The 26,110-nt window shown below is 35.6% G+C and overlaps 1 protein-coding gene across 2 annotated transcripts in view; it reads left to right on the forward strand.

Moving 5' to 3' along the window:
- Positions 1-26,110, forward strand: part of CLOCK (clock circadian regulator) — a 27,335-nt gene extending 1,225 nt beyond the window's left edge. Inside the window, exons 2-21 of one of the 2 annotated variants that reach the window (XM_010002495.1) lie at positions 1,149-1,239; positions 2,868-2,927; positions 3,350-3,498; positions 7,701-7,792; positions 9,059-9,148; positions 10,515-10,635; positions 11,708-11,821; positions 14,368-14,486; positions 15,108-15,190; positions 15,710-15,816; positions 16,457-16,604; positions 16,825-16,900; positions 17,830-17,971; positions 18,339-18,439; positions 19,197-19,286; positions 20,271-20,417; positions 21,877-22,083; positions 22,251-22,459; positions 22,756-23,017; positions 24,967-26,110. In XM_010002495.1, the coding sequence (XP_010000797.1) occupies positions 1,193-1,239; positions 2,868-2,927; positions 3,350-3,498; positions 7,701-7,792; positions 9,059-9,148; positions 10,515-10,635; positions 11,708-11,821; positions 14,368-14,486; positions 15,108-15,190; positions 15,710-15,816; positions 16,457-16,604; positions 16,825-16,900; positions 17,830-17,971; positions 18,339-18,439; positions 19,197-19,286; positions 20,271-20,417; positions 21,877-22,083; positions 22,251-22,459; positions 22,756-23,017; positions 24,967-25,143 (2,541 nt within the window). In that variant the 5' untranslated portion in view covers positions 1,149-1,192 and the 3' untranslated portion in view covers positions 25,144-26,110. Of the gene's footprint in view, positions 1-1,148; positions 1,240-2,867; positions 2,928-3,349; positions 3,499-7,700; positions 7,793-9,058; positions 9,149-10,514; positions 10,636-11,707; positions 11,822-14,367; positions 14,487-15,107; positions 15,191-15,709; positions 15,817-16,456; positions 16,605-16,824; positions 16,901-17,829; positions 17,972-18,338; positions 18,440-19,196; positions 19,287-20,258; positions 20,418-21,876; positions 22,084-22,250; positions 22,460-22,755; positions 23,018-24,966 lie in introns of those variants that run through there. The other variant, XM_010002494.1, reaches the window with a different exon arrangement.

Here is a 26,110-nt window from a genome sequence, read left to right on the forward strand (position 1 = left end):
TCTGTTGTAGATCCTGAGACAATTTGATGGGAACACATGCTTTCTTCCTCAGTTTCCCCATGTATGAAAAAATCTGGGTCACAATTCTCTTGCAGCATTTTGCAGACTTTTTGGATCATGGTGTTGCAGCTGCATATTTCTTGTGGTATTAACACTGCAAGTGCCACTGTACTTGGCACTTTCAGAAACAAATACTTCCTTTCAGAACCTATGAGTCACTGACATGGCTAAACCCAGCTCCTTTGACACAAATGCAATGTATTTTTACTACTAAGTTTATAACATAATAAAAATTCCTGAAGATACGGAAGTTCCGTTCCTATAAAACTCCTTGATGCATGTAGTTGTACCTTAATCACTGACAGTGTCAGACTGCTGCTGCTGCCTTTGGCCAGCCTCTGACATCAGACTTTTTTATATCAAGGAGAAAGGTTTAATTGCATTGGCTTATGTTTTCATAAACATTTCAGTCTTTCTATAAAGTCACGTAATTTTTGGGTACCTGAAAGTAGGTACTTACTGAATTAAATTCTTACTTCAATTTTGTATTCCTTCTATCACTTTTGACATACTTTTTTTGCCATTTTGATAAGACTGGTTTGAACACTTGGTTTGTCTTTCCAGGTTCCACATAAAGGAAGTAATATTTTAATAGATATCTTACTGTCATCATTTCATGTGTCTAAGAAAAAAAAAATTAAGAAATAGTAGCTGTAGAATGCTATATCCCAAATGCTTTCTGTTTGCACATTTTCTAAGTAGAATGTATTACTGCTGGAGAGTGTATTTTACACCTGTTCAACCTTCAAAAAATATTAGTCTTTTAGGTAAAAGTTAAAATGAAACCAGAAAGCCTTATCTGAATTCAGAGTCAGGAAAAGGTTTGCATTGGTTTAGTCCAGACTTCTTTATTGTGACATTTAATGAAACAATGTTCTCTTGAACACTCTGTCATGTTAAAATGAGATATTAAAGTCCATGTTATGATGGTAGTGGAAGCTGCTTTAGAGCAGGTAGGAGGGAAGAGCAAAAGGTTAGAATGGAGGGGACGATTAAAAGAAGCTTATATAGCAGATGAGTATGCTCCACTGAAAAACATGTTTCTTCCTCCAGAGTCACATTTTGATGTTTTTTTAATTCTTTTACAGGCAATCGTACAAATGTCTACCACAAGACTAAAGTGTGATATGTTATGTTTTTTACCATAAGTACCCATAAAATGAGCTCCATTGCAGACAGGTATGTTAATGGACACTTAAGAGCATTGGGAGGAATTGCTGTCAATGGTTTCTTTAACACATAGAGCATATTAATTTATGCAAGACAAGTGAGTTTTTACCTTTTTTTAAACCAAGTTATTTTGGTAGTTGTCAGATGTTTTATAGTAATTGGAAATAGTGATTTTAATTGTTAGAGATTAGTCTTAAAATGTGTTACTTGTTTTAAGCCATGGAACAGCATCTCTGCAATTTGAGTTGATTTTTAGTGTTTACTTCATTTTTCTTTTTTTAATGCTTAAGTATTTGATTAAGGAAAACAAATACATTTAAACAAGTAGTGATAGTGCAGATGGTAGTAAAGTGACCTGCTAACCTATTTCAAGGGAAAAGTAGTAGCTGAGATACGGTTTCCTTGAGCTGGACGGTTGATTCCTTGAGCTGGACTTTCTTACCAGATTAGGTGAACATTTGTCCTTAATATTCTGTGTATTCCCATTTTTGAGACTTCAGGAAATGAAACTTGCAGAAAACTTGCAGAAAATTAAACCTATTCTAAATAAATAACAATAGAAGCGAAGGGTAAGGCTTTCAAAATGCTTGCCTGAGTTCTCCATTCTTTTAGTGAAGTTTTGTGGCATTTCACTGAAACTTAAGCTTTTTGAATACACAAATTCCTTTTAATTCCTTTATGTTTATGTAGTAATGTTCAAAATATTTACTTCGTAACATCACTGCTCAATAACAGTTACTTACATTAAGGGAAGGAAACATTCAGATAAAAATTAAAGGTGGATGCATAGGTTAGCATGGACAGCACTAAATAGACTGAAAGCAGGCAGAAGTCAGACAAAATGTGAAAATCCATTATGCAGCAGTTTTGGAAAACGAATAGTTTTGCCTTGACTTTTAAAGGGAAATGAAATAAAGGTGATGTATGTGGTATACTGAGGCATCTTCAAACAAAAATGTGTTCTCTTTTTGATGTTTTTACACCTCTTTAGCAGTACATGGAGAGTTGTTAATTGATAAAAACTTACATGATGCTTGGTTAGGAAGCAAATGCAATTAATAAATGCCATTAGTTTGACATTGACATTGATTGTATATTTATAGAATTACATACATGGATAAAATGTAGCATATTCCTCAGCACTCTTCCATTAATGATACTTTGGTATTTAAGAGAAATATGCTTTTTTACAAATATTTCCAGTAATTGTCATAGAAGTTGCCAATAAGTAAAAAGAATTGTATTTGTCCTCTCTTACATTTTCAAAAGGGCAAGGTAACCCAAATAATCAAGAAGATAGAATAAAAAAAATTAAGTAGTGTTCAGTTAAGCGTTTGTATGGAGTTGTAAGTTCTTATTACAAATAGACTCAAAATCCATTGTGTCAGGAATGTAAGGTTTTTTTCTTTCTGTTTAATAAATGTTCTCCAAGGAGAACTTATAGCAAATGTGGCTTCAGGGAATTGATGCAATTAATTAAAATTAATTAATTAAAATAAAATTAATTGCAAGACATCAGTATAAAATGGTGCCCTAGTTTCTTAATGTATGGAAATGATTACTGGCTTTTTTTTTCCTTTGTTGTGGTAGGACTCCACAAGAGAGATCTTTAACAGTCTCACATTCATATCTTTCAGAAATGATGGAAGCATTTTTGATGGGCTGGTGGAAGAGGATGACAAAGATAAAGCTAAAAGGTAAAATGTTAAAATTATTTAAGCTAAGAAGTGTCCTGTCTTTGTACACTTGGGCTTACCAGGGTCATTTCTAAACAATAAAAATGCAGTTCTTTTATAAATAATCATATTATTCAACAGCATTTCTTTTACTTTCATTATTCAGATGTGTTTTGTATTTATAACTGTGATTCAGTCACTTGTATTTTCCTCAAAGGATGTGTTATTCCAAAGGCTTAGATGCACCCCTCCATGAGAAGGAGACAGCCATTCTTCACAAATGGCATCTGAGATTTGGAGTAGGTGGTTTTGTGACACTTCTCACAGCAGAGATTCTTAAGTGGCTGTTTGCATCCGGAAGCTGGCTTTAGTATGCAGCTTATTATAAGAAGATGTCGTAGTTGTTATAAAACATTTTCTGTTTGGCTCTTTTTTTTTTTCAGAGTGTCTAGGAACAAGTCTGAAAAGAAACGACGAGATCAGTTTAATGTCCTTATCAAAGAGCTGGGTTCCATGCTCCCAGGTAATGCTCGGAAGATGGATAAATCCACTGTACTGCAGAAGAGCATTGACTTTTTACGGAAGCACAAAGGTAATTTTTTGTAATAACAATAAAAATTGTGAATTCTATTATTTTAATTATATTCATGTAGTACATAAAACATTAAAAAATTTGCAGCTCCTTTAAGGAAATTGTCAAAAAAAGTTAAAAAGTTCCCAAAGAAAGATAATCTTAAGATCACCATTTAAGTAGCAGAGATATAACTATTTCTTTGCGGATATATTTGCAAAAGCCAGAACTAATATTTTTTTATCCTATAGTTGTCAAAGACTATCTCATAAAGAGGAGCATTTATTTTTTAAACGACCTTCAAGTTACTTGTAGTGGACAGATGGAGACCGTTAGTATATAGTAGCTTTGTAAGGCACAAGTTGTCAAAGTTGGCTTCACCAGAAAGCTCTGCTCATCTATATCAGTGGAAGTACTTGCTGGAAGTACTATTTTAATATTTAGATCAGACTGCTTTGAGCACTTGGTTTGTCTTTCCAAATTCCATATACAACAAGGTAAGTCACTGAAAAAGCTAGTGTGATAGAACTTAATGCTCCCTCACTTTACGTCAGGTATCAACACAACTGGTTGCTTTAACAAAGATAATAATTCAATAGGGTGTTGTGGTCTCCAGCAAGCATTATTGTGGCATGCAGTGGGCATACAGACTAGGAGCACGGGCATTTTCTTTTTCCCTTGTAGCTGGGAAAAAAAACCCAAACCCAGAAAACCTTTAGCTGAGCTTTCTAATTTTCAAGATGTATCCACTGAGGTACAAGCCAGTGAGTTTGTGTTTGTTGTTTTGTGTGAAATGTCAGAACACTGAATGTCTTTGAACATCCTTGCTTTGTTTTGTTTCTCTGGTTGTTTGCATCAGCTGATGGTGGGATATACCCAGATACTTTGTACTGAAGTTCATTACAGATTGTTATTTCCATCACAAAAAAGTTCTTCCTCCAAGAGTACACTTAATTCTGGCTGTTTGATATTTCTGTATATAAAAAAAAATCCCTGTTCCTGCTTCTACATATGTTCTTAATATATCATCTTGTGGTTCAGACTGCCAAAAACAAGACAAAAAAAATTCAAGAAAACGAGCTCTTTCTCTAAGTAATCTCTTTGCTTGAGTAGTTTCTGACCATGCATAATAAGTTGAAAGCAGTGGGAACAAAAGAAGCAACAATTAGTTTATAGAATCAAATACATAAAGCTGTTAAGTGGATGGATAGGTGTGTATTTATCAACAGTATTTGTGTCAATCTAAGGTATGTTAAGGTATCATAAATGTTTTTCCATGCGCTAGTACCTGTCTTCCATTCATGTTATGGTTCAGGTAGCACCAGATGTGTACTGAATAATGCTGTTGAAAGGTAAACCTAATAATTAAAATGGAAAGGGGAGTAATTTGTGCAAGAATCCATAGGTTTGGTGTTGTGGGTTTTTTTCCAATTAAATATTGATAATGCTGTTTTAATTTTGAGACATAGCAAAAAGAAAAGCAATATGAAGACTCCTTTTTTGTAAAAGTCAGTTCTGTACATTCCGAGGCCTTTGTGAAAATCGGTTTTGTGTCAAAATCACCTTATCTTGTATTGATGATTCCTGTCGTAAAATACAGTATCGGATGAACATGTGTCAGCCATCCAGCCAGCAGCACTAGTCATACTTTTTTCTTCAAAGTGCTTTCTGAGATAATTTTTTTAATTACTTTTTTTTGGATAAAGGGGGGAAAAGCAGCTCTGGAGATGGATGCCTTTTAGGTCATGGCCCTTTTGTTTTTCATCTGAAGGGACAGAGTACAGCTTTGTCTTACTGCATATATCATATTAAGGTCTCTAAAGCTGTGACTGCCAGTGCTTAGTAGCATTGCTGTGCACTGGTTTACATTAAAACGTTTTGGACAATGTTGGCAAGGGTCAGAAACATGCTTTGCCTCCTGAGGTGCTTGGATCTGTTTGTTAACAATAAAGCAGAGTGACTCTACCAATAAATGAGTTGTTCAGCACTGATTAGCTGTTTTATAGTTGAAAATCCTACTGTGTTCAGCCACCAGGTTTTGATTAACTACATTGCTTCTGGTTCTTTCTGGATCATTTGCATATTTGCCAGGCTTGGTACTTCAGCAGCAGCTCCAGATGAACTGTCTGAGTTGGTTATTGGCTAGTGTGGATTCTGTTTCTCACTGGGAAAAAACAGAGGGCTAAGCACACTGAAATTATATTACTGAGCGCTTCTGCTTGGCTAATACTGCCTATCATGTGCCTTTGCATTTGGAAACAAGGAACTTTTTGAAATTATTAAAACCTGAAGAATTTTGCTGCTTATCATTATGACTAGTACACTGAAACTCATTCAACCCACAGATAAATGCTACAAGTCTTAGCCCACCTGGCAATTTCTTTTGAGGATGCTCAGTGCTGATACAGAGTTACTTCAGATCCAGAATTTGAAGGCTGGATGAGTTTAATGTGCAAGCTTGGTTATGCTTATTTGTATGGTATCTAACTAGGGAATGTGACCATTTATCTTTGAATGCAACCTTCTGCCATAATTTTTAAGCATTTCTCTAAAGCTACCAAGTGAAACAAGTTTTTTCCATGTTACTTTGGCTCTGCTTGCCAATATCATTCATATTTGTTCTAATTGCAGGAAATACAGGAACACTCGTGGAAAGATAATTCAGAATGGTTCAATTAAAAAGCCATAAACTTCAGCTTTCCATTAGAGTAAATCCTTTCCATTGTAGAGGCCAAACTGACTTCTTTCTATTATTATTGTGATTATTCTGAAGTAGAATGATTATAGGGACCAGAATGAGCCAATCAATCGGACTCTTCCAGTTCTAAAATTGAGATTATCTGTGTCCTGTAGACTGAATGCATAAAGTTGCTTGAATTTTGCCACTACTTTGGTGGCAGAGCTTTAAATTTCTGTCCTTTGACTTCCCCATCATTGCTCAATGTTTGTTCTGATTGAAAAGTTAATCTTGGGGTTATACTCAGGTTACCCTTATTCTCCAGCTCATTCTTTCTGCTCTGTGGTACCATTTCAAAACAGATAGCAAAAGCCTGATCAATTTATGGTTTTTTATTGGAAATTCTGGTATTATCTGTTGGTGGTTTTTTCCCTTCTCCTTGCAGCTCTCTGCTTCTTGCCAGGTTTCTTGCATGACATTGCCGCTGTTTACTGTTCTTTTAGCTAAGTCTGAAGCTCTTTCATAAAATTTTCCCCTTTCTCTCTGGGAATCAAAGTTCTGAACTGTTCCAGCCCTTTTATCTTTAACTCAATTCCAGCTTTTCTGTTCTCTTTGAGCCATCTGAACTAACAAACTAGCTTATGGCCTTTGTAAAGACTAGTCCTTTAGAAATCCAGAAGCCTTAAAGACAGGGTTTTGTGGCTTTGGTTTGTCTAAATGCTTGATTCACTATTACGTGTTCAAGGTTGCTCTTACAATCAGTACTTCTGTAATGCCCTTGTTACTCATCAAAATTGAAGTACTATGTGATTTTTCATCTTGTTATTTCAGTTATCAGTTGATAAGGAAGTGTCAACTTTCAGAATCTGTGGTCTGATTTTACTTAGCTATTGTTCCTCTCACGTATGGGAAACTAATCTCTGTATTTCTCCCAAGTCCTACAGGAATCTCTGTTCTAAAATTCATCTCTGTGTAAAAATCAGAGAATAATGCAGTGGAGTCTGTCACACAGCTCTTAACAGTCTTTCTTGCAAACCTCCCGTGTTTTTAATGTAACTTTACTTCTTTACAGAAAAATGTGGAAAGAAGAGACAGTGACAATGTTTATTGCAAAAGTTACAGTGACCGGGATTGGCCAAGATACTTGAGGGTTAGATGTTTTAATGACCTAAACTGATCAGGAATTTTGGCTCTCTAAACCTCTGAAAACAACACACTCAGTAAGATGTTTTTTTATAGACTCAGAGGAAAGAATATTTTTCTACTGTCAAAATCCATTGCTTACTGTTATAAACTTCAGCATTACCACAGACTGGCATGACTGTAGCACAAACTGGTAGAAGAAAATAGAACTCAAATCTCAATATGACATAGGGGAAGACAACATTTATTTTCTTTCTAAGGAACAACATTGATATGTAATGAATGAACAACAGAGGAGATGGGAGAACCCTCTGCTTTTTCCTACTGTGTATATGTACTTTAGTGGGAAAATAACAGCTTTTGAAAGTGTGACTCCTCATATGTTATGTATGTTTGATTGCAGAAATTACTGCACAATCAGATGCCAGTGAGATTCGACAGGACTGGAAACCGACATTCCTTAGTAATGAAGAGTTCACACAGTTAATGTTAGAGGTATATTATTTCTGTTTTTCTGGGAGTAGAATATTTCCTTACAGGGTGTCATTCCATGATGAAACTTTTCAGTTCGATGACATAACTTTTTGTTTTCTTATTTTAACTGTAACTATACTTTTTCATGAAGATAAACAGTCAAAATTTGTATGTGTGCAGTGTAATGTGAAACAGTTCTTGTTTTAACTGTATTTTCAATTGCACAAAGCGTTGTAATGCATCAAGTCCACAAATGAACACAATTACTGACAAAGTAAAGTGGATATTTTAAATTACCAACACAAGGAAGGCACTAATCAAAGAATTGTAATGCATAAATTAAAATTTTAGTTATAGAAAAGGTTCCACATGTTCATGTAACTTGTGGACAGTAAAGCATTTAATTTCTTTGCTTGTTATGCTTTACAAAAATGGTGTGTGAGCATCCCTTTGCTAAAGAAGATTGCATGAATAGCTGGATTACTACTAGAAATAAACATTTGTTATAATTTCCTTGGAAATGAGGGTAAATAATTTGTATCTTATTAGCAAAACAATTTCTAATAATATTAACATGAAAAATACTAAAGTAAATGAACAGGCACATTTTATTTTCATTCCATAGTTAAACCTTTTCTTTGAGGCACAGATTTAAAAAGTAAAAAGTTCGAAAAAATTCTCTGTAGTGAATTTTCGTATTTTTTCCAGTAAGTTGGTAAAGTCGTTGCATCTTTTTCTGGAGATTTTTTTGGTAGCAGTTCCTGGTGTTTCTCAAGTCCTCTTCTAAAATATGTGTCTGTAACTAGGGACTGTTAAGCTAGAACTATATATCCTAAGAATATTTTTCAAAGATGTGAGCTTTGAAATATCCTATTTAGAAATACAGTTCTGTCATGCTTTTATGTTTGGTAGTGTTCAACTAAAAGATAAAATTAAAAAGAATTAAGTTTCTTGTACTTTTTCTTCTTAGTTTTCCACTGTTTCTTGCTTTTGTCTCTAACACATTTTTCTGAGTTTTCTAATGCTTAAAATGATGATGGAACTAAAACCAGCAGGGAGATGGAGTGGGAGATGGAGGAAACAGTGGCTAGCTGTGTATGGACTGAAGTGTTGCTTCTGAACCACAGATTATTTAAGAACAGAACAGTGCGGGAATTGTAATGCTTGTAAAAAAGCAAGACTAAGAAGTTTTAGTAGTGAGAGTTATTCTCATTTTTAGAGTAAACTAAAATTGGTGTAAATTATTTTCTATGTCTTTATTTAACTGCCCATTATGTTTAATTTCAGGCTCTTGATGGTTTTTTTTTAGCAATTATGACAGATGGAAATATAATATATGTGTCTGAAAGTATAACTCCCTTACTTGAACATTTGCCAGTAAGTACAATTACTTTTCAGTAACATATCTGTTTATCTAAAGATGGTATTCTGCTATTAGTACTAATTAGTTGTTAGCCCTTTTGGCATTATAGAACAGATGTATGCTTTGTTCTAATACTTCTTTCTTCAGCACAACTTCTTCCTGCTGGTCTGTCTCCACTATTAAACATTTCTTTTGGAAATACAGAATGCAGTCAACACTCTGTTAGGCAGAATTATGAAGTGCCAGACTAGCATCAGTTTCTCTTCAACTGAAATAACACAGTTGACTGCAGGAGACCCTTTAGAGTTCACACCTATCACAGTCTCTGTGTGAGTCAGAGGGGTATTGCTAAGGAGCTGTATCCTTGGAATTTTTTTAACTATTTTACTCCTTTCTTGCTGGTATATATATTGGGTTTTATTACATTTACTCATCTTTAGCCTTGGTGGCATTGGTCACTGGTAAATGTAACATTCTAATTTTTTTAAAGTTACATTTGAATAATGTTTTTCAGAAATGAGACAAATGAATATTAAAAAATGCAAAACAACTGATGAGTGAAACTGAGTTACTTTTTAAGAGAGAGACAAGTTATTGTTACAGGCTAGTGGTCTTACTGTGATAAGAGTATTTTGTAAAACTTGGAGTGGCATATTTGAAAAGTTATTCTGCAAAACACAAATTCCACTAAGGTATCCATGGTATCAGCTCGAGAATTTTGAAAAATATACAGGTAGTCATAATTTTTTTAGAAAAAGTAGAATTTATCAAGTTCTGAGAGGCACATTTGTCCTTTGCTTTTAGTTGTGATTTGTATATTATAAACATTAATTCTATGATTCCTCTTTTCTGAATACTTAATTAAATACATTTATGTATATAATCAGTTGTTCGATTTTATTGCATTCAGATCTATTGTTCCCAGTTTTGTGTTCACAGTTGTGGAACTGATTATAAAATTTATTAACAAAATCAATTGCCATTGGATAAATTAATGGTAATAACGTATAGGGTAGGGAGGGGACTGTTTTTTGTTCCAAAATACCATTGCAGTATATTGGGTGCCAGTGACAACGTCACAGTGCCCTAGAGCAACACCCTATAACTTCTAATTAAAATGCTCGTTTCTTGGCATTGTTGCATCCCATGGACATTAATACAAGCTCCATTGTACTTTAATGTGTATGTATATCTGCTGTGTTCATGGTGCTTTAAATGCTTTGCAGTGTCAAAATTAAGACAAATCAAAGTCAGATTTTTTTTCTTGCTAAATATTCACGTGTATTCCCAGCAGGTGGCTTTGTTGAGTCAGTAATGTTTTTCTCATCTGTGGAATTATTTTGCTTTATTTAGAAGACTTATTATATCTTTTTCTTTCAGTCTGATCTTGCGGATCAGAGTGTCTTTAATTTTATCCCAGAGGGGGAACATTCAGAAATTTATAAAATATTGTCTTCTCATCTGCTGGAAAGTGATTCATTGACACCAGAATACTTAAAATGTAAGTAGCTGTTGGGGGTTAACGTCAGTGGGCAGCTTAGCCCCACACAGCTGTTCGCTCACTCCCCACAGTGGGATGGGAAGAGGGTAAAATCAGAAGGGTAGAAGTGGGAAAACTTATGGGCTGAGCATCAGGAGGTAAATTCGCTACTTTGTATCAACAGACAGGAGTTCAGCCATCTTCAGGAAAGCAGGACCTTATCATGTGTAATATTTACTTGGGAAGATGAACCATGTTCTCCTTTCCCCAGATTTTGTTGCTGAGCATGATATCATATGGTATGGGATATCCCTTAAGTCAGCTGTCCCAGCTGCATCCCCTCCCACCTTCTTGTATACCCCCAGCCTACTTGCTGGTGGGGTGGTGTGAGAAGCAGAAAAGGCCTTGACACTGTAAGCACTGCTCAGCAATACCTGAAATATCCCTGTGTTATCAGTGCTGTTTTAGTCTCAAATCCAAAGCACAGCACCGTATGAGCTGCTGTGAAGAAAATTAACTCTATCCTAGGTGAAGCCAGTACAGTAGTTGTAATAAAAATAATCTGCTTTCTATCACATGCAATGAGTTCTTCCAGTGTTACTGAAGCAGAAAACACAAGGGTGAGCCCTGCAGAACAAAAGCACTTTTTTGTGTTCCTTCCCCCTGCCTCTCCCCAAAGAGTAGAATTTTCAGTGTTGAATTGCTTTCCACACGATGAAATTTTTGTCTTGTTCATATAGCTTCAGTTGTAGCAGTTGGCAAGAATAAAAAGCCAGCATCCTCATGGATTTTGGAAGTGCATGCTTCAGTCAACCAAAATTTAAGGCAGCTGCTTCTTCAAAATAGCTCTGGTTTTCCGATGTTTTCTGTCATTAGCATGCAGGCCCTTCATGCACCAATTCTAAAGGAGTTCTCCATTTCTATAGGTTAGTTAATATCATGCTGGCTAAAAGCAGACACTGTAGCCATTTGTAATCACAATTTTTACAATATTTCAATAAGTATGTAGCTTAATTTCTCCTGCGTTCCATTTCATGTTACCTGTGAGCTCAACCAAGCGTGCAGCCTTGTAATTTGTTTATTCTTTTCTCAGCAAAAAATCAACTAGAATTCTGTTGCCATATGCTGCGAGGAACAATAGATCCAAAAGAGCAACCTACGTATGAATATGTAAAATTTATAGGAAATTTCAAGTGTTTGAATAATGGTAAGTAACTTCAGCTTTGTTAGAGTGGAACACTTAGGCAGCTTCACAGCTAAACAAGCTTGAGACCATTGTTCAAAACTTAATGAAGAACTAAAATCAGTCTTTCAAAAGAAGAGCTTGAAGCAGAGTTGTCATAGAATCATAGAATGTTAGTGGTTACACTTCTATCACTTTTGTATTGTTTAAATTAAAAAGAAGAAAAACTGTCTATCAGATACCACATGTCGGTGTGCTTGGATGCAAAATGTAGTGATTATGCTTAACGCTTTCAAAGAAAGGAAACTAGTATCTCATAAAACATTTTTTTAATAACTTGAGAGATTTAAGTAAATGCTTTAACATAATTACCTTGAATTTTGTTAAGCATTACCCATACTTAAGCAGGTGACTAAGCAACTTGATGGTCAGTGGTAATGAGTATCTGCAGTTCTCATTATGCAGTGAGCTGGAAAGTAAAATGTAGGTTTTCCCTCCATTTCAGTTGTATGTTTTCACTGCCAAGTCACCACTCAGATGAGTGGGATGAACCATTACAGTTTTCTGCACTGAGTTCCTTCTCCCTTACCTTGAAAATATTTGTATTAGTTACATACTAATATTGTTGCTCTGTACTACGTCTGTGATCTGTTTGGCCAGCCCTGCTGACTCTTGACCGGGGAGACACGTCTATTTGGTCAGCCAGAAAAAATGCAGTGTGGTCAGTGGTAGATATTCATAAAGATCACCCCCAAAAATATTATTAGAAACGGTATCTTGTAAATAAACCAATGGATTTTTTTATGTGATACCAATATTTTTCTCACAAAATGGGAAGAGGCTGAGACTTAGTGCTAAATGCAGGTATATATTAATACAGGAAAGACAAGAAACAGGCCAAATACAGTTCTAGTCTTGGAAAGGAGTTGGAAAACTACAGCCCTAGTGGTTGCAATTCTAGAAAAAATAATTAAACCATATGTGAGCTTCAGGAGCTAGCAAGGAATTGCATAGCAATCATTGTGGATTTTTCAGGTAGAAACAGCAACAAATAAGTTTGGTTTCTTCTACCAAAGCATAACACGCCTAGTAGTGTGTAAGAGGAGAAAGTACAAATGAATGACAGACTCCTTTAATATGCTTTTGTTAATTATCATACTCTGTTCTTAAAAACATGTAAAGGAAGCACATGTTAATTGCGATTGCTGGAGAGCAGCTGCAGAAACTGGTTGGAGAGGTTACCAGTGTTCATTATCAAAATGGAGTTTTAATGGACTTCTGGATTTTATCAGTATCTTCCATAATAGAATAATAGTTGTCAGTCATGAAATTATGTAAGAACATTGAAACCAGGACAAGAATACAGCCCCAAATTTAGAAAATAAATTATTTTTTGAAAAAAAGATGCAGGCAATTGACTAAGAACTAATGCAAGTTATTACATTTAGGAATAACAAACTATTTGAAAAAGGTGAAAGGTTACAGTCTGCTTAACAGCATTCCTTTAGAAAAAGGAATTACTGTGGAGCGTAAACTGAACATGACCAAATTGTGAAAATGCGAAAGTCTTCCTAAAATATAGTCTAAACGACATGAAATAATCCCTCTGGGCTTCTTAGCACCTTATGTCCTCATCCAGTTTTTGCCACTATTTGTCAGAAGTAAGTAAAGCAGTTGGAAAGAGTTCAGAGCACAGCGATGGAAGCAATCAGAAATTTAAAATCTAACTTGCAAGATTCACTCGGATGAACAAAAGAGAAAGGATACGATAAAGAGGAAGGAAATTATTTTCTTTCTGATGGAAAGAGCAAGGACCTGTGAGGTTAAATTGCATGAAGAAACTTCAATAGATCTAACCTAGTGTTCAACTAGAACTAGTTAGACTTGGAAGAGCCTGAGAGTGTTTTGGAGTCACCATCATTAGAGATGAGTAAAGATAAACTAAATGGCTATCTGCGCAAAATGAAAGATGAGGTTAATCTCTTTTGAGATCTAGTGAATTTTTTGTCCACTTGTGATTCCATCTATCTCTGTGATTCAGTAAGTGTAATTTGTTTTTCAGCTGTGTGTCCTGATTCTTTCATATACATAATCGTTGTGCCTTTGATTGTTTGGTTACTCAGTATTTCTTCAGCTTGCATCATCTGAATGTGATTGAAGCCTGGGAAGAAATACTTCAGTGTTCTGAAGAAAAAGTTACCAAAAGCAGACACAAAACAATTTTTAAAGATACTTTTGAAGGAGGTGTATTCCAATCACTTTTTTGTAGTTACCAAAAAGGATTAGAATTGTTACTAGTTTCTTCAAACTGCTCTGTCAAAGAACAGTATGATAGCTGTAATTTTCATTATTTGCGAAAGTTACTTGATGGTTGTGACCCGTTTTAACTGTACAACTATTATTTCTGTGCATATCTCTATATATTATACATAGCACTTTTCTTAATGCGGGTTAAGTTATAAGCACACAATATTAGATCAATATTCAGCCATTAGTTTTGTTTTATGACTGCAATTTTTTGCCATGTTTATGTTGTAATCTGTGTTGACCTCTTCTGTATCTTCCCTCAGTTCCCAACTCAGCGCACAACGGTTTTGAAGGAACTATTCAGCGATCACACCGACCTTCATATGAAGACAAAGTTTGCTTTGTAGCCACAGTTAGATTAGCTACACCTCAATTTATCAAGGTATGTACAAATTAAATAACTTCTACATAAGTTTAAAATTTATTCTGAACAGCAAAAGCTTTAGAGAGAATGCACACATTTCAAGTATTAGTAATGAAGACTGTAAGGAATTTTTAGTATATGAAAGTGTCTTTTTTATTTCAGACACAAATAGGTTAAATTTTATGCAGAGCATCACATGAAGTATTCACTAAAATGAAGAATCTTATTACTAACTCAATATGACCATCTTGCTAATGTTTTTTTTTACCCACTATAAACATAAATTGTAATCAGCATGTCTGGTGAGAGTGTTTCATCTCTTCTTTTCGCTTGTTAAAAGTGTATCTGCAGGGACAATGGGTTTCTGTTTGTACTACTGTGTTTGTGGATATTGAGCTTGAATTTAATCTCAGCTGGGGTTGTTCCATTTAAATCAACTATGTGTCAGCTTTGCACAGCTGAGATTAGATTCTACCTCAGTACTATGCATATAAACAAACAAAACCAATGAAACTTTCTAAAAATAACATTGTAACTATTTGTGGAGTTATCTAACTTCAGGTTAGTGTGAATTTTGAAAGAGTTTATGAATTAGAACAGAGCAGTTTTGAGAGAGATTTTTATTTTTTTACTTTTTAGGAAATGTGCACTGTTGAAGAACCCAATGAAGAGTTCACATCTAGGCATAGCTTAGAATGGAAGTTCCTATTCTTGGATCACAGGTGCAATTCCTTCTATGTATAGCAGAAATAGTAGCTGAATCACAGTGGTGGCTATAATATTTAGAATCTCTAATCAGCATGATAGAACAATTATATTTGTATGGCAGAAGTTCTGAAATATGTGGTGACAATGATTTTAAACTGAAAGAGGGTAAATTTAGATCGATATTAGGAAGAAATTCTTCAGTGTGAGGGTGGTGAGACACTGGCACAGGTTGCCCAGGGAAGTTGTGGATGTCCCCTCCCTGGAAGTGTTCAAAGCCAAGTTGGACAGAGCATGGAGCAACCTGGTCTGGTGGGAGGTGTCCCTGCCCACGCAGGGGGGTTGGATCTAGATGATATTTAAAGTCCCTTCCAACCCAAACCATGCTATGCTATGATTAACTTCTCATAGCATATATTGGGTTTAATTATTTTTTTCCAAGCACATTCTCTAAATAAGATATCTTGTATAATTACATCATTTTGTTCATTTGTTGTGTGTGCAAGTAAAATGACATTAAATTTTGTATTAATTAGGGCACCTCCGATAATAGGTTATCTTCCATTTGAAGTTCTGGGAACATCGGGGTATGATTATTATCATGTGGATGATCTAGATAACCTGGCAAAATGTCACGAGCATTGTGAGTATGACCATGTTGCTACAATGAATGGGTTTGCTTTATAGATGTCAGTTTAAAGTTTGTTAAATTGTACAACTGTCAAAGTGAAATTTTGTGATATATTTGAGTGAATGTCTTTATTCCTATTCATTTGATATTGTTGCATCATTGATTTACAGCGCTTTTTTTTATTTTATACAGAACTACAAAACTTATTTAACTTTATCTTATAACTTAGAGTTTTCATGGTACTAAACTGGAGTGCACAGCACAATGAGTAAATACTTCTCCAGTTCTTTGAATAGTATTGAAAAGGCTTTGTGATGTTTAATAAATGAAAAAGTTGTTTAAACACAGAATAAGTTTTTTCTTTAGCTATGGTTTTCTTTATAAAGCTGTACTTAAATTTTTTGCAGAGATTTTTCACAGTATGTAAAAAAACCCCACAAAAAAGGGAGTTTGAATTCTGCAGTTCTCTGAAAAATGCAGTGTAATTTATTTTTAATAGAAAGCTAGTTTTAAACCTGTTTTTAGTCATTGTCATAATACTGGATTTGGACATGGATTTTTTGGCCATATGAGGCTGGGAAATAATATATATTTTGTAATTGCAGTATTTACAGACAGGAAAGACAATAAACTTTATTCTTCACCTTTATAGTAATGCAATATGGGAAAGGGAAGTCATGTTACTACAGATTCCTTACAAAGGGACAGCAATGGATTTGGCTGCAAACACATTACTATATCACGTATCATCAATGGAATTCCAGGCCAGAGTTTATTGTCTGTACACACACTGTTGTAAGGTAAGTTATTTTTTTTTAATCTGTATTAGATAAATAGTAATGGCATGGTAGCTGCATTGGTGGTATTTTTAGAGATAAAGAAATCATAACAGTTCAAAGAATCATTGGAACATGTCCTGAGAAAATTAATGTAAGTTACCTCTGAGGAATTTGGTTTTTGAGGTATATTTTTTTTAAATCATCCAAGAATATAGTAGCCATATTTGCTTTGTTCTTCTAGTTATGCAGAAGTTAGAGCAGAAAGACGACGAGAGCTTGGTATTGAGGAGTCTCTTCCAGAGGTAACAGCAGATAAAGTGAGTGTCTTATATAATTTTATTTTACCTCTTCTTTCTTTCATACTTAAAATAGTATGTGAGCAAAAACACAGCAGCAAAAAGTGTTTTGTGTTGCTACAGATAAAGTAATTATTTTGATCTCTAAATAATATTACTATTTAATATCAACAAAGTAGTCGAGGAAGAATGTTTGTTTGACTATATTCTGCCCTGAAGACTTACTCTGTTCTTTTTAGGAGTTCATGTGCATTTAGCTGTAGCATGGCAACATCCATAAGTCCTTAAGATCTGATTCCTGCAGAGTTTGATTCATAAATGTTCTTCCACATTGGAAAGGCCAATAATCTGAAAACCCAAGGTCAATGCACAAATACAGCTTAAAGGAATTCAAGGAGGAAAGCAGGAACTGCTCCATTGTATTACTGTCCCACTTCATAGATGTATATGAAATTCATTTTCAATTAATGTCTCTTGGAAGCTCAGTGAGTCTTAGATAAGCCAACTTACGCAGATGCTCTGTCATGTTTTCCCCTGGCAGTTCAGAAATGTTTTTGCTTGGCAGTTCAGCAAGTTTAATCTGACAGTGCTTATTCTAGTGGAATTAACTCATCCTTCCTCAAAAGAATAAGCAGTTCACTCATTACACAGGTGTTCAGAGTGAATAGAGTTGCTAGAGAAGACGGTCATCTCAGCAGTCAGTTTGTGGCCTACGTCTGTGTCCATTTTGGTTTATAGGCTTGTATGTATGGCTTTGCTTTGGTTTCTCTTCCAAGGATAAAAACCTCAAATGGAAACTGAACTTAGAGATATGACACAGGCCACTACTGCACAGACACCTGTGTAAGGGGGTTGATTAGATGCTGTGTTATCTGAGATACTTGCTGACAGAAGTGTACATTGTGTGCTGTATCAGATAAAATAATTGTTGCTTGTATCTCTGTCTTCAGAGTCAGGACTCTGGGTCTGACAATCACATAAATACAGTAAGTCTCAAAGAAGCACTGGAAAGGTTTGATACCAGCCCCACACCTTCTGCTTCCTCCCGGAGTTCAAGAAAATCTTCACATACTGCAGTATCAGACCATTCATGTAAGCACCAACTGTCGAAAATATAATTGCCTTCCTAGTGAAGGCTTTCTCTACTTTACTTACTTTAATTAAACACATAATTAGCAGTTAATCATCACTGCATAAAAAGTGTACAAATGGAAATGTCCTTTTTGATGGTTCAGAGATCTACTGACCACTCAGATTTTAAGAACTTGTATAGCGACTCCTGCTTTTAGAAGTACAATAACAGACCGTAGAACACCCTATTTGAGTCCAACAGATTGCATTGTTGTTGGATAATCAGTGTAAAAAAAATAAATCTATGCCTTTAGCTTTTTTTTTTTTTAAATCATGATGAGATTACTATTAACTTGTCTCTTTCTGTTGTAACTCTGAACATTGTCAGCCACACCAACTAAAATGACAGTGGACACTAGCACTCCTCCAAGGCAAAGCTTATCTGGTCATGAAAAGACTGCGCAAAGGAGATCGTCTCTGAGTAGTCAGGTAACTTCAGAGAAAAATTTTGTACTTAAATCAGTGTCATTCACCTTAAAAGGTATTATGAAATCCATATAACTTTTGTTTTATTTCTACTGAAAATATGTAATTTAAACTGTAACTTACACTTGAAATACGTGACTAATGGAATTGTATCATCAATATGAAACTTCTGTGCACTACATTTTATGGGAATACATTGAGCAAGTATGTGGCATTAAGGTTTGCAAGATGGTATATGAATCTCTGCTTTCAGTCACACATAACTTTTTTCTAAAATTATGCACTTCACACATATATATATAAGCAATTATTTTTATATATGTATATATAAACCTGACCATGTACTGCTGTGTGTCATTATAGAGAGTTCATATAGATTTAGGACTCTTAATAATATTAGTGAATACTTTAATATAATTTCAGAAATCTTGGTAACATAAGAAAATGTCATGCTTCATGTACTTGGTGCTCACGTTCCAGTTGTACTAATACATTTACTTCAAAAAACAGAATGCTTATTAAAATATGCATTTTTTAATTTACTGGTTTAAGAATAAATCAGAGGAGTCACTTTCCAAAGTTGTTGAAAAAGCTTTTCCTTTACTACATTTAAGACTTTTGAAACAGTTGCAATTCCTGTTTTTCCTGTTTTATACCTACTGCTTTTATATATTTTTAGCAGTGGAAAAATTATGTATATAATGTATATAATCAGTTGCTCTTATGTTCTTAATTCTGTAACATTTTCTTTAAATCCTAGTCTTTAAGCTCCCAGTCTCTTGGACAACCAGTAGCACAGCCAACGATGTCTCAACCTGCAACTTTACAGCTCCAGTCTGGCATATCCCAGGTATGGATTAAGATGTTTTATTGTTTTATTATGTTTTAAACAGTCTTGTTCTGAATATAATGTTAATTCTTTTTCAGAAATAGAGTTATTTGGTTCTTTGGTGCCAGGGTCACCTTTAACATTATTTGCTTGAAATGAGAAAATACCTCAATCTGAATTTTTTACTTTATTTTTTTCTTCCTGTTCTTTGTGTGGAGATATTTTTTTAGTGTTAGCTGATAGAAACAAAGACGCAAACACCATTTAATATAAAATATTTTAGGATATAGATTAAAAAATGCATCAGCTATACTGGTAGCTTTCTACACATGTGCTTGTAACACAAGGCAACTTAGTCAGTGAAACACTTGTGAAACAAGAGCAGTGGTATCAGGTCCAGCCTAAGATCTGTGTCCTGTAGATAGTATATCATAGAATCATAGAATCTTAGGGGCTGGAAGGGACCTCGAGAGATCCTATAGTATATAAGCAACAAGAGGTCATATTGACTTGTGACCTATAGCAGATGTCTAGGGGAGAACCAGATGTGACACAAATAGGTTCTCCGTGGGCTCAGCCTTCAGCAGTTTGTAACTGAGGGTATTCTGAAGTTATTTGCATATGTTTTAGCTTTTGGGGAGGTTGTTTTGGTAAACTGGTACAATTCTGATTTTTAGCCTGAGAGAGCTTTATCATCCACAGTACCATGTAAATTATTAAGGCATTTGATAGACTCCTGATGATTTGGACACCAGTCAGTTTCTTTTGCTATGGATTTTTTTTTACCACCAATTCTGATGCATCAATTAAACATGACATCAGTTAAATAGGACTTCAGTGACATTTTCATGGTAATTAATTTGTCTTCAGATTATGGCTATTAGCAGTTTAAAAAGTAGTGATTTCTTGGCTACTCTGGAGGAGTGTGTTTACTGTTTGTAAACAAAATGTCATTATTTTTGCTCAGCTTTTAATGTATTTGTTGCACTACAGCCTGTGTTTCAGTTTTCAGCTCAGTTAGGTGCTATGCAGCATCTAAAGGACCAGCTAGAGCAAAGAACACGCATGATAGAGGCAAATATTCATCGACAGCAGGAAGAGTTGCGGAAGATTCAAGAGCAGCTTCAAATTGTTCACGGTCAAGGGCTGCAGGTGAGTTGCTGTAACTCGTACAGTTTTGATCTGTAGAGAATTAGGTATCTAAAGTTAAAGCTGGGCACTTAATTCTGCAAAGTCATCTTCCCTATCCCTGTCAGCTGCTATCTGGTTCTCATATGCCTAAAATCCATAGCATTTGAAGCTACTGCTCCTGAGGTACCTGCCATTTTGCTTCTGAATGTATCTGGATGTGCCCCAGTGTATCTTTTCAATGTTGAGGAACTCTAGCCTAGCTTATGCCTAAACCTAAATGTAAAAGGATGCAGTACTTGTTACTTCTTGCAAAGTTTTGCAGCCATTAGAATATTAATCCAAAATGTGCAAGATAATTTCCTTTCAGCTCAGGGGTGTCAAATTAATTCCTTTTGTTTCTTAAACTGTCCTAACTACCAGGCTGTGGTCCTTCTGCCCACCCTCCTGGTGAAGTGGTTCTGCTTTGCATGATATACTGAAGTAGCTACTGAGCCAGAAAGATGAGAAGTCTAGAGGCTGCATTACTCAGTCTAGCAGCTGACTACCTGATTTCTGTATTTTAACCAGTATATTTTTTTTTCTAATGTAGTCATTCTCTTTTCAGCAGCTATCTTTGGAAGAAGAGGATGACCCTGTTGGGTTTTTCTAGTTAACAAAACAGAAACAAACAAACAAAAAAAAGCCACTCAGTGCTAAAATACACCTTAAGGAAATAATCTAAATATTTTCACTGTGGATTGTGAATAAAGGGTAGAAAAAAATATTTCCTGGAAGTATTTAGTATGTTGCTTAAATTCCATTGAAGAGTAGGAGTTCTTGGCATGTCCCAGTTTCAATGTTTTAGTGTGTCTAGCGTAAGCCTGCCAGCAGTAGACTGCCTTACAGATGTCTCAAAAGGAGAGATTCACAGCTTTCTTCCCATGCACTGTGGAGAGACCTTGTTCAGGTCCATGTAACTAGGGAAAATATCTAAGTGCTGCAGAGTCTATCTGATAACACTGTCTTGTTTTGTACTGAATTCAGTGTATTACAAAGATTTTGGAGAGTTCAGTATAATCATCATTTCTTGATTGCCAAGTTCTTGGTGCGGTGCCTGGATCTATTGAGTCTAAGATTCTCTTCTTTTGAATTAGTTTCACTGCTGGAGATCCTACAAATAGAACTGTGATCTCAAATACGTTTTTGTCTTTAGACAATTGTAGACTACTTTACAAGTTAGTCTCCATAATAAAACTTAATGTTTAGGGCTCTAGAAGTAAGGATTCTGATCCTTATCAGTTACAGTAAAGTCTCTGAATACAGACCCTTTATGAGAGTTGGGCCTTTTGCTTTTGGTGGTTATGATGCTGTTTCAACACTTCTAATAAATAAGATGAAACTTTATCTTATAGTGATTTAAAATAATTTAGTTTAGTTTCTCTAAAATGTCTTAAAAATTAACAGATTTTTCTTAGAAGCTAACTTGTGGATTTTTTTTAAGATGTTCTTGCAGCAGTCAACTTCTGGACTGAGCTTTGGTTCCGTGCAGCTTGCGTCTGGAAATTCTGCAAATGTTCAGCAGCTTACATCAATAAACATGCAAGGTCAAGTTGTGCAGTCTAATCAGACTCAAAGTGGGATAAACACAGGCCATATAAATACTCCACACGTGGCACAGCAGCAGCCTTTGCAGAGTACTACAACACAGGTGAAATTCTCATTATTGATTTTGCTGGATAGAATACATGCTCAAAACCATATCTGAAATGCAACAATAGTTTCCTGACATACCCCTCCCGTATTTTTTTTAACAATGTTCATTCAGTTATATTAATTTTCAAATTGCTGTCTCATAAAGTATTTTTTTCTTTTCAGCATAATCAACAAAATGTACTTAGTGGACACAATCAACAGTCTTCTCTTGCCAGTCAGTCACAAAACACAGTCTCGACACCTTTGTATAACACCATGGTGATTTCTCAGCCTACAACAGGAAATGTGGTCCAGGTTCCTTCTAGTTTACCACAGAACAATAACCAGAATACTGCTGCAGTAACCACTTTTACACAGGATAGACAAATCAGGTAAATCTTCAAGACCAATATTCAGATGACTTGCTACAAGATGATATGCTTCCATAGCTACATCATAGCCAAAAGGAACTAAAGTAGCATTTTAAACCCTACATTATTTATTATTTTAACTAGATATGGATGCAACTATTAAACTAAGCTTTGCCCAAAATGTGTTTGCAGTCTTATCAAAACCATGATTTTATAGCCAAGTATGAACCTGACAAATGTACATTTCTCAAGTGCATGTGGTGTTTGCTTTTTATTTCGTTCCTAAAGGGACTCCAAATGTCTTTTTCCTTTAACAGATTTTCTCAAGGTCAGCAGCTTGTAACAAAACTTGTCACAGCCCCAGTAGCATGTGGAGCAGTAATGGTACCAAGTACCATGTTTATGGGGCAGGTAGTGACTGCTTATCCCACTTTTGCTGCCCAACAGCAGCAGCCACAGACTTTGTCAGTAACGCAACAGCAGCAGCAGCAAAGTCAGCAAGACCATCAGCAGCAGCTCACTAGTGTTCAGCAACCAGCTCAGCCACAGCTCACCCAGCACCCCCAGCAGTTCCTACAGGTAACAACATGTTTTTCAAAGTCCTGACACTTTCAGCATTGCTACCTCATCCTAGGGGTGCTTGACCTGAAAACAGCTTGAAAACAGCTTGCATTTTCTTTGCATTCGCATGTTCATAATGCAGGACGGTATGAGAAAAGGGCTCAGACAGAATTGGTTGGTCTGGAATGAAGCTCGCAGCCCAGAGCAAGACATGGCTCCAAAACACGAGGCATGAACATCTCTACTAGAGAGGCTGTGCAGCAAATAACCTTGTAAGCAGAGAGTGAAGGAGAACCTTGTTTTACTGAAGCAGGGAGAGAAATTTGATCAAGAGAAGGCATTTAAAGACAGATATGAAATGCCTACAAAAAGAAAAGAACCAGAATTGGTAGGGAAATCTGTTGCTATTTGTTGATTCCAATTGATTGCTGGCACAGCGCTCATCCAGCAGATGATGTTGGTGAGGGAGATGTGGTGGTATCTAGAACACTATAGAGGAAGTGTCTCCAAGAAGGCATAGTTAAAAAAAAAATAATTTAATTTGGCCTCTGATTTTTCCTTCTCCAAAGAAAGGCAAAATCCATGTAATCCATGATGCAATTCCTGTACATTCGTAACATTTTAACTACTTTAGCAATGTACTTTTTTTGCCTTTCAAGAGTATGTGTAATTAAAAATCTTTATTTTGCAAGAATTTCTTCTTTCTTACTATGTGTGGACTCCCATTTGCACTAAATGAGAGATCCTGTGCATAGGTGCAATACATACAAAAGCAGGAAGTAATTGGACACTTGACCTACATTTCTTTGCACGAGGAATGGTTACCATTCTGTTTGGGGTAGAATTTGCTTTCGGTAGATCATTGACAAAATACTGACTTGTCGAAAGAAAATCTAATGGAAACATACCGGTTTCAGTCATGGATCACAAAAAGGCTTGTCAGCTGCAAGATGACTCAAAAAGAGAGCTGAAGAATGCTTGGTGATTTGTATTTCAGCACTTACTCGTGTAGTGGAAGGCTTTTGAACTGAATCAAACCAGAGCACAGATTTGAACGTGTTCTTTGACAACTTGGATAAATACTGTAACAACAAAGCTAGTTAACAATGCTGGTAGTGTCTGTAGCTCTGTTTCTAAATTAAACAGTTTGTACATCTTTTATTTAATTTTGGTGAAAAAACAAGATTTGTGAAAGGTGAAGATCTCTAAAAGTCTCTTCCTGTCCTAGAATTTCTTTCTAGGCAGAAGTGTAGTATTTTTAATACAAACTGTGAAAGTGTTTGAAGAAACGCGTATGCTCTTTAAAAAAAGGAACAGTGCTTTTCCTGCCTCTGCTCACTCAGGCTTCTTACAGGCTGATTCCATAGGTGCAGCAGTTGATATAGTTTACTTTCTGCTGTAGAACATGTTTCTGAATTGAGACTTCAAATGCATTTTGTACCCATCCTTCATTGTGTTTCTTCATTAACCACAATTTTTTTATTCTGAGAAAATTAAAACCAAGTATTATTTATAATATTAATTAATCCCCTTCAAAGGGGATGTTTGGGCCAGCAAACACGGCATTTTCTTTGACTGTTCATTTTGGCTGTGAGGGATACATGTGATGGGTGCCAAGTCATGCACTGGTTTTTCATTTGACTACAATGACAGCCACATGCACTTGTTCAGATAGATTCCTTAAGTGCTGTTATGCTCTTGTGGTTTGAAATTGAGACAAATTGCCATGTGTTCCTACCCATTGTCATGGGAAATTACAAAGACCAGTTGCAGCTGCCTTATTAATCTGTTGGATGCTCTAATTAGCTTTATTAGCATGAACTAATATGTGCATTGTTTGCTCAGCTTAAGTGACCAAACCAGAAGTTTATTTTGATTGAACCTTTGTGAGAAGTTAAAAAGCAGCTAGGCCTGTGTTTCTCAGTGCAGCAGGAAAAAAATAACCTTTTTCTGTTTGCATGTTTTAGACATCCAGGTTACTTCATGGAAATCAGTCAGCTCAGCTTATCCTCTCTGCTGCTTTCCCACTACAACAAAGCACTTTTACTCAGTCCCATCACCAGCAGCATCAGTCGCAGCAGCAGCAACTTTCACGACACAGGACTGACAAGATGACTGATCCTTCCAAAGTTCAGCCACAATAGTGTGAGGCTCTTGCCTCTTTTTGAAGCAAACCACCAGGAGGGGGCTGCTCTACACACAGTTGCACTGAAGCTACAGAGATAGCAGTATGAAGGCTTTCTAACACCACAGGGCTGAGATCTAACTTCTGGAATCTGTTAAGAAAAGCCACAAAATGCTGATTGGGGACATGGCCAACTTTGATAGTTGCCCCAGTTTCTGTGTTCTAAAGGATTTGCTGCCGTGTGTTAATTTGTCCAGGTGAAATCTCAAAATGTGACTAAAATGATAGGGATGCTGAAAATACTGGTATTTTTATCAATCCTGTACATTTTTAAAGTATTAAAACGGACATGGAGCAGTTGTTTGAATTAGCAGAAAAAAATGCCAGGAATATCGTCCAAAAAACATCTAATTTTTTTCAGATGATTATGGGACAGTAAATATTTTGAAAATGTTGTGTGAAATCCAGTTCTCTGTTGTACAGATGCTGTAAAATATTGTGTATATGTCTGCCTAAAAGGAGAAAGAGCAAAATATTTTATATAATGCATGAAAATGTAAGATGTTATTTGTAGGTTTGAATATGTTTCCCTAAATTCTCACGTCATACTCAGACTAATGTTTTCTTCTGTTCTACCCTTTTGTTTACAACATGATGCATCATTATTTTCACCCTTAATGTGGGCACAAGTCTCTTGTTTGTGCTTTGTCTGTGATGTCAGGGTTTGTTCGTTGAGGTATAGTGTGTTGGTTAGTTGACTTTTTGAGGTTAAATTATTGATGAAGCTGTTTGAACTGGTGATCATGCATCAGGGTTCAGGACATTCAGATTCATGAACATCATCCATCATTTCATAATTAATTCATCGTTTTATTTGAAAAATAGGAATTTGCACTGCTTTCTTGCGGATGGTTTGGAATTTTATTCCCCAAAGCTATCTTTTGATATAGTTCATAGTTGGAAATATTTATGTAAAAGGTTTTAAA

Source organism: Chaetura pelagica, unplaced genomic scaffold, assembly GCF_000747805.2.
Source record: "Chaetura pelagica isolate M959 unplaced genomic scaffold, ChaPel_1.0 scaffold67, whole genome shotgun sequence".
Taxonomy (NCBI): Eukaryota; Metazoa; Chordata; class Aves; order Apodiformes; family Apodidae; genus Chaetura; species Chaetura pelagica.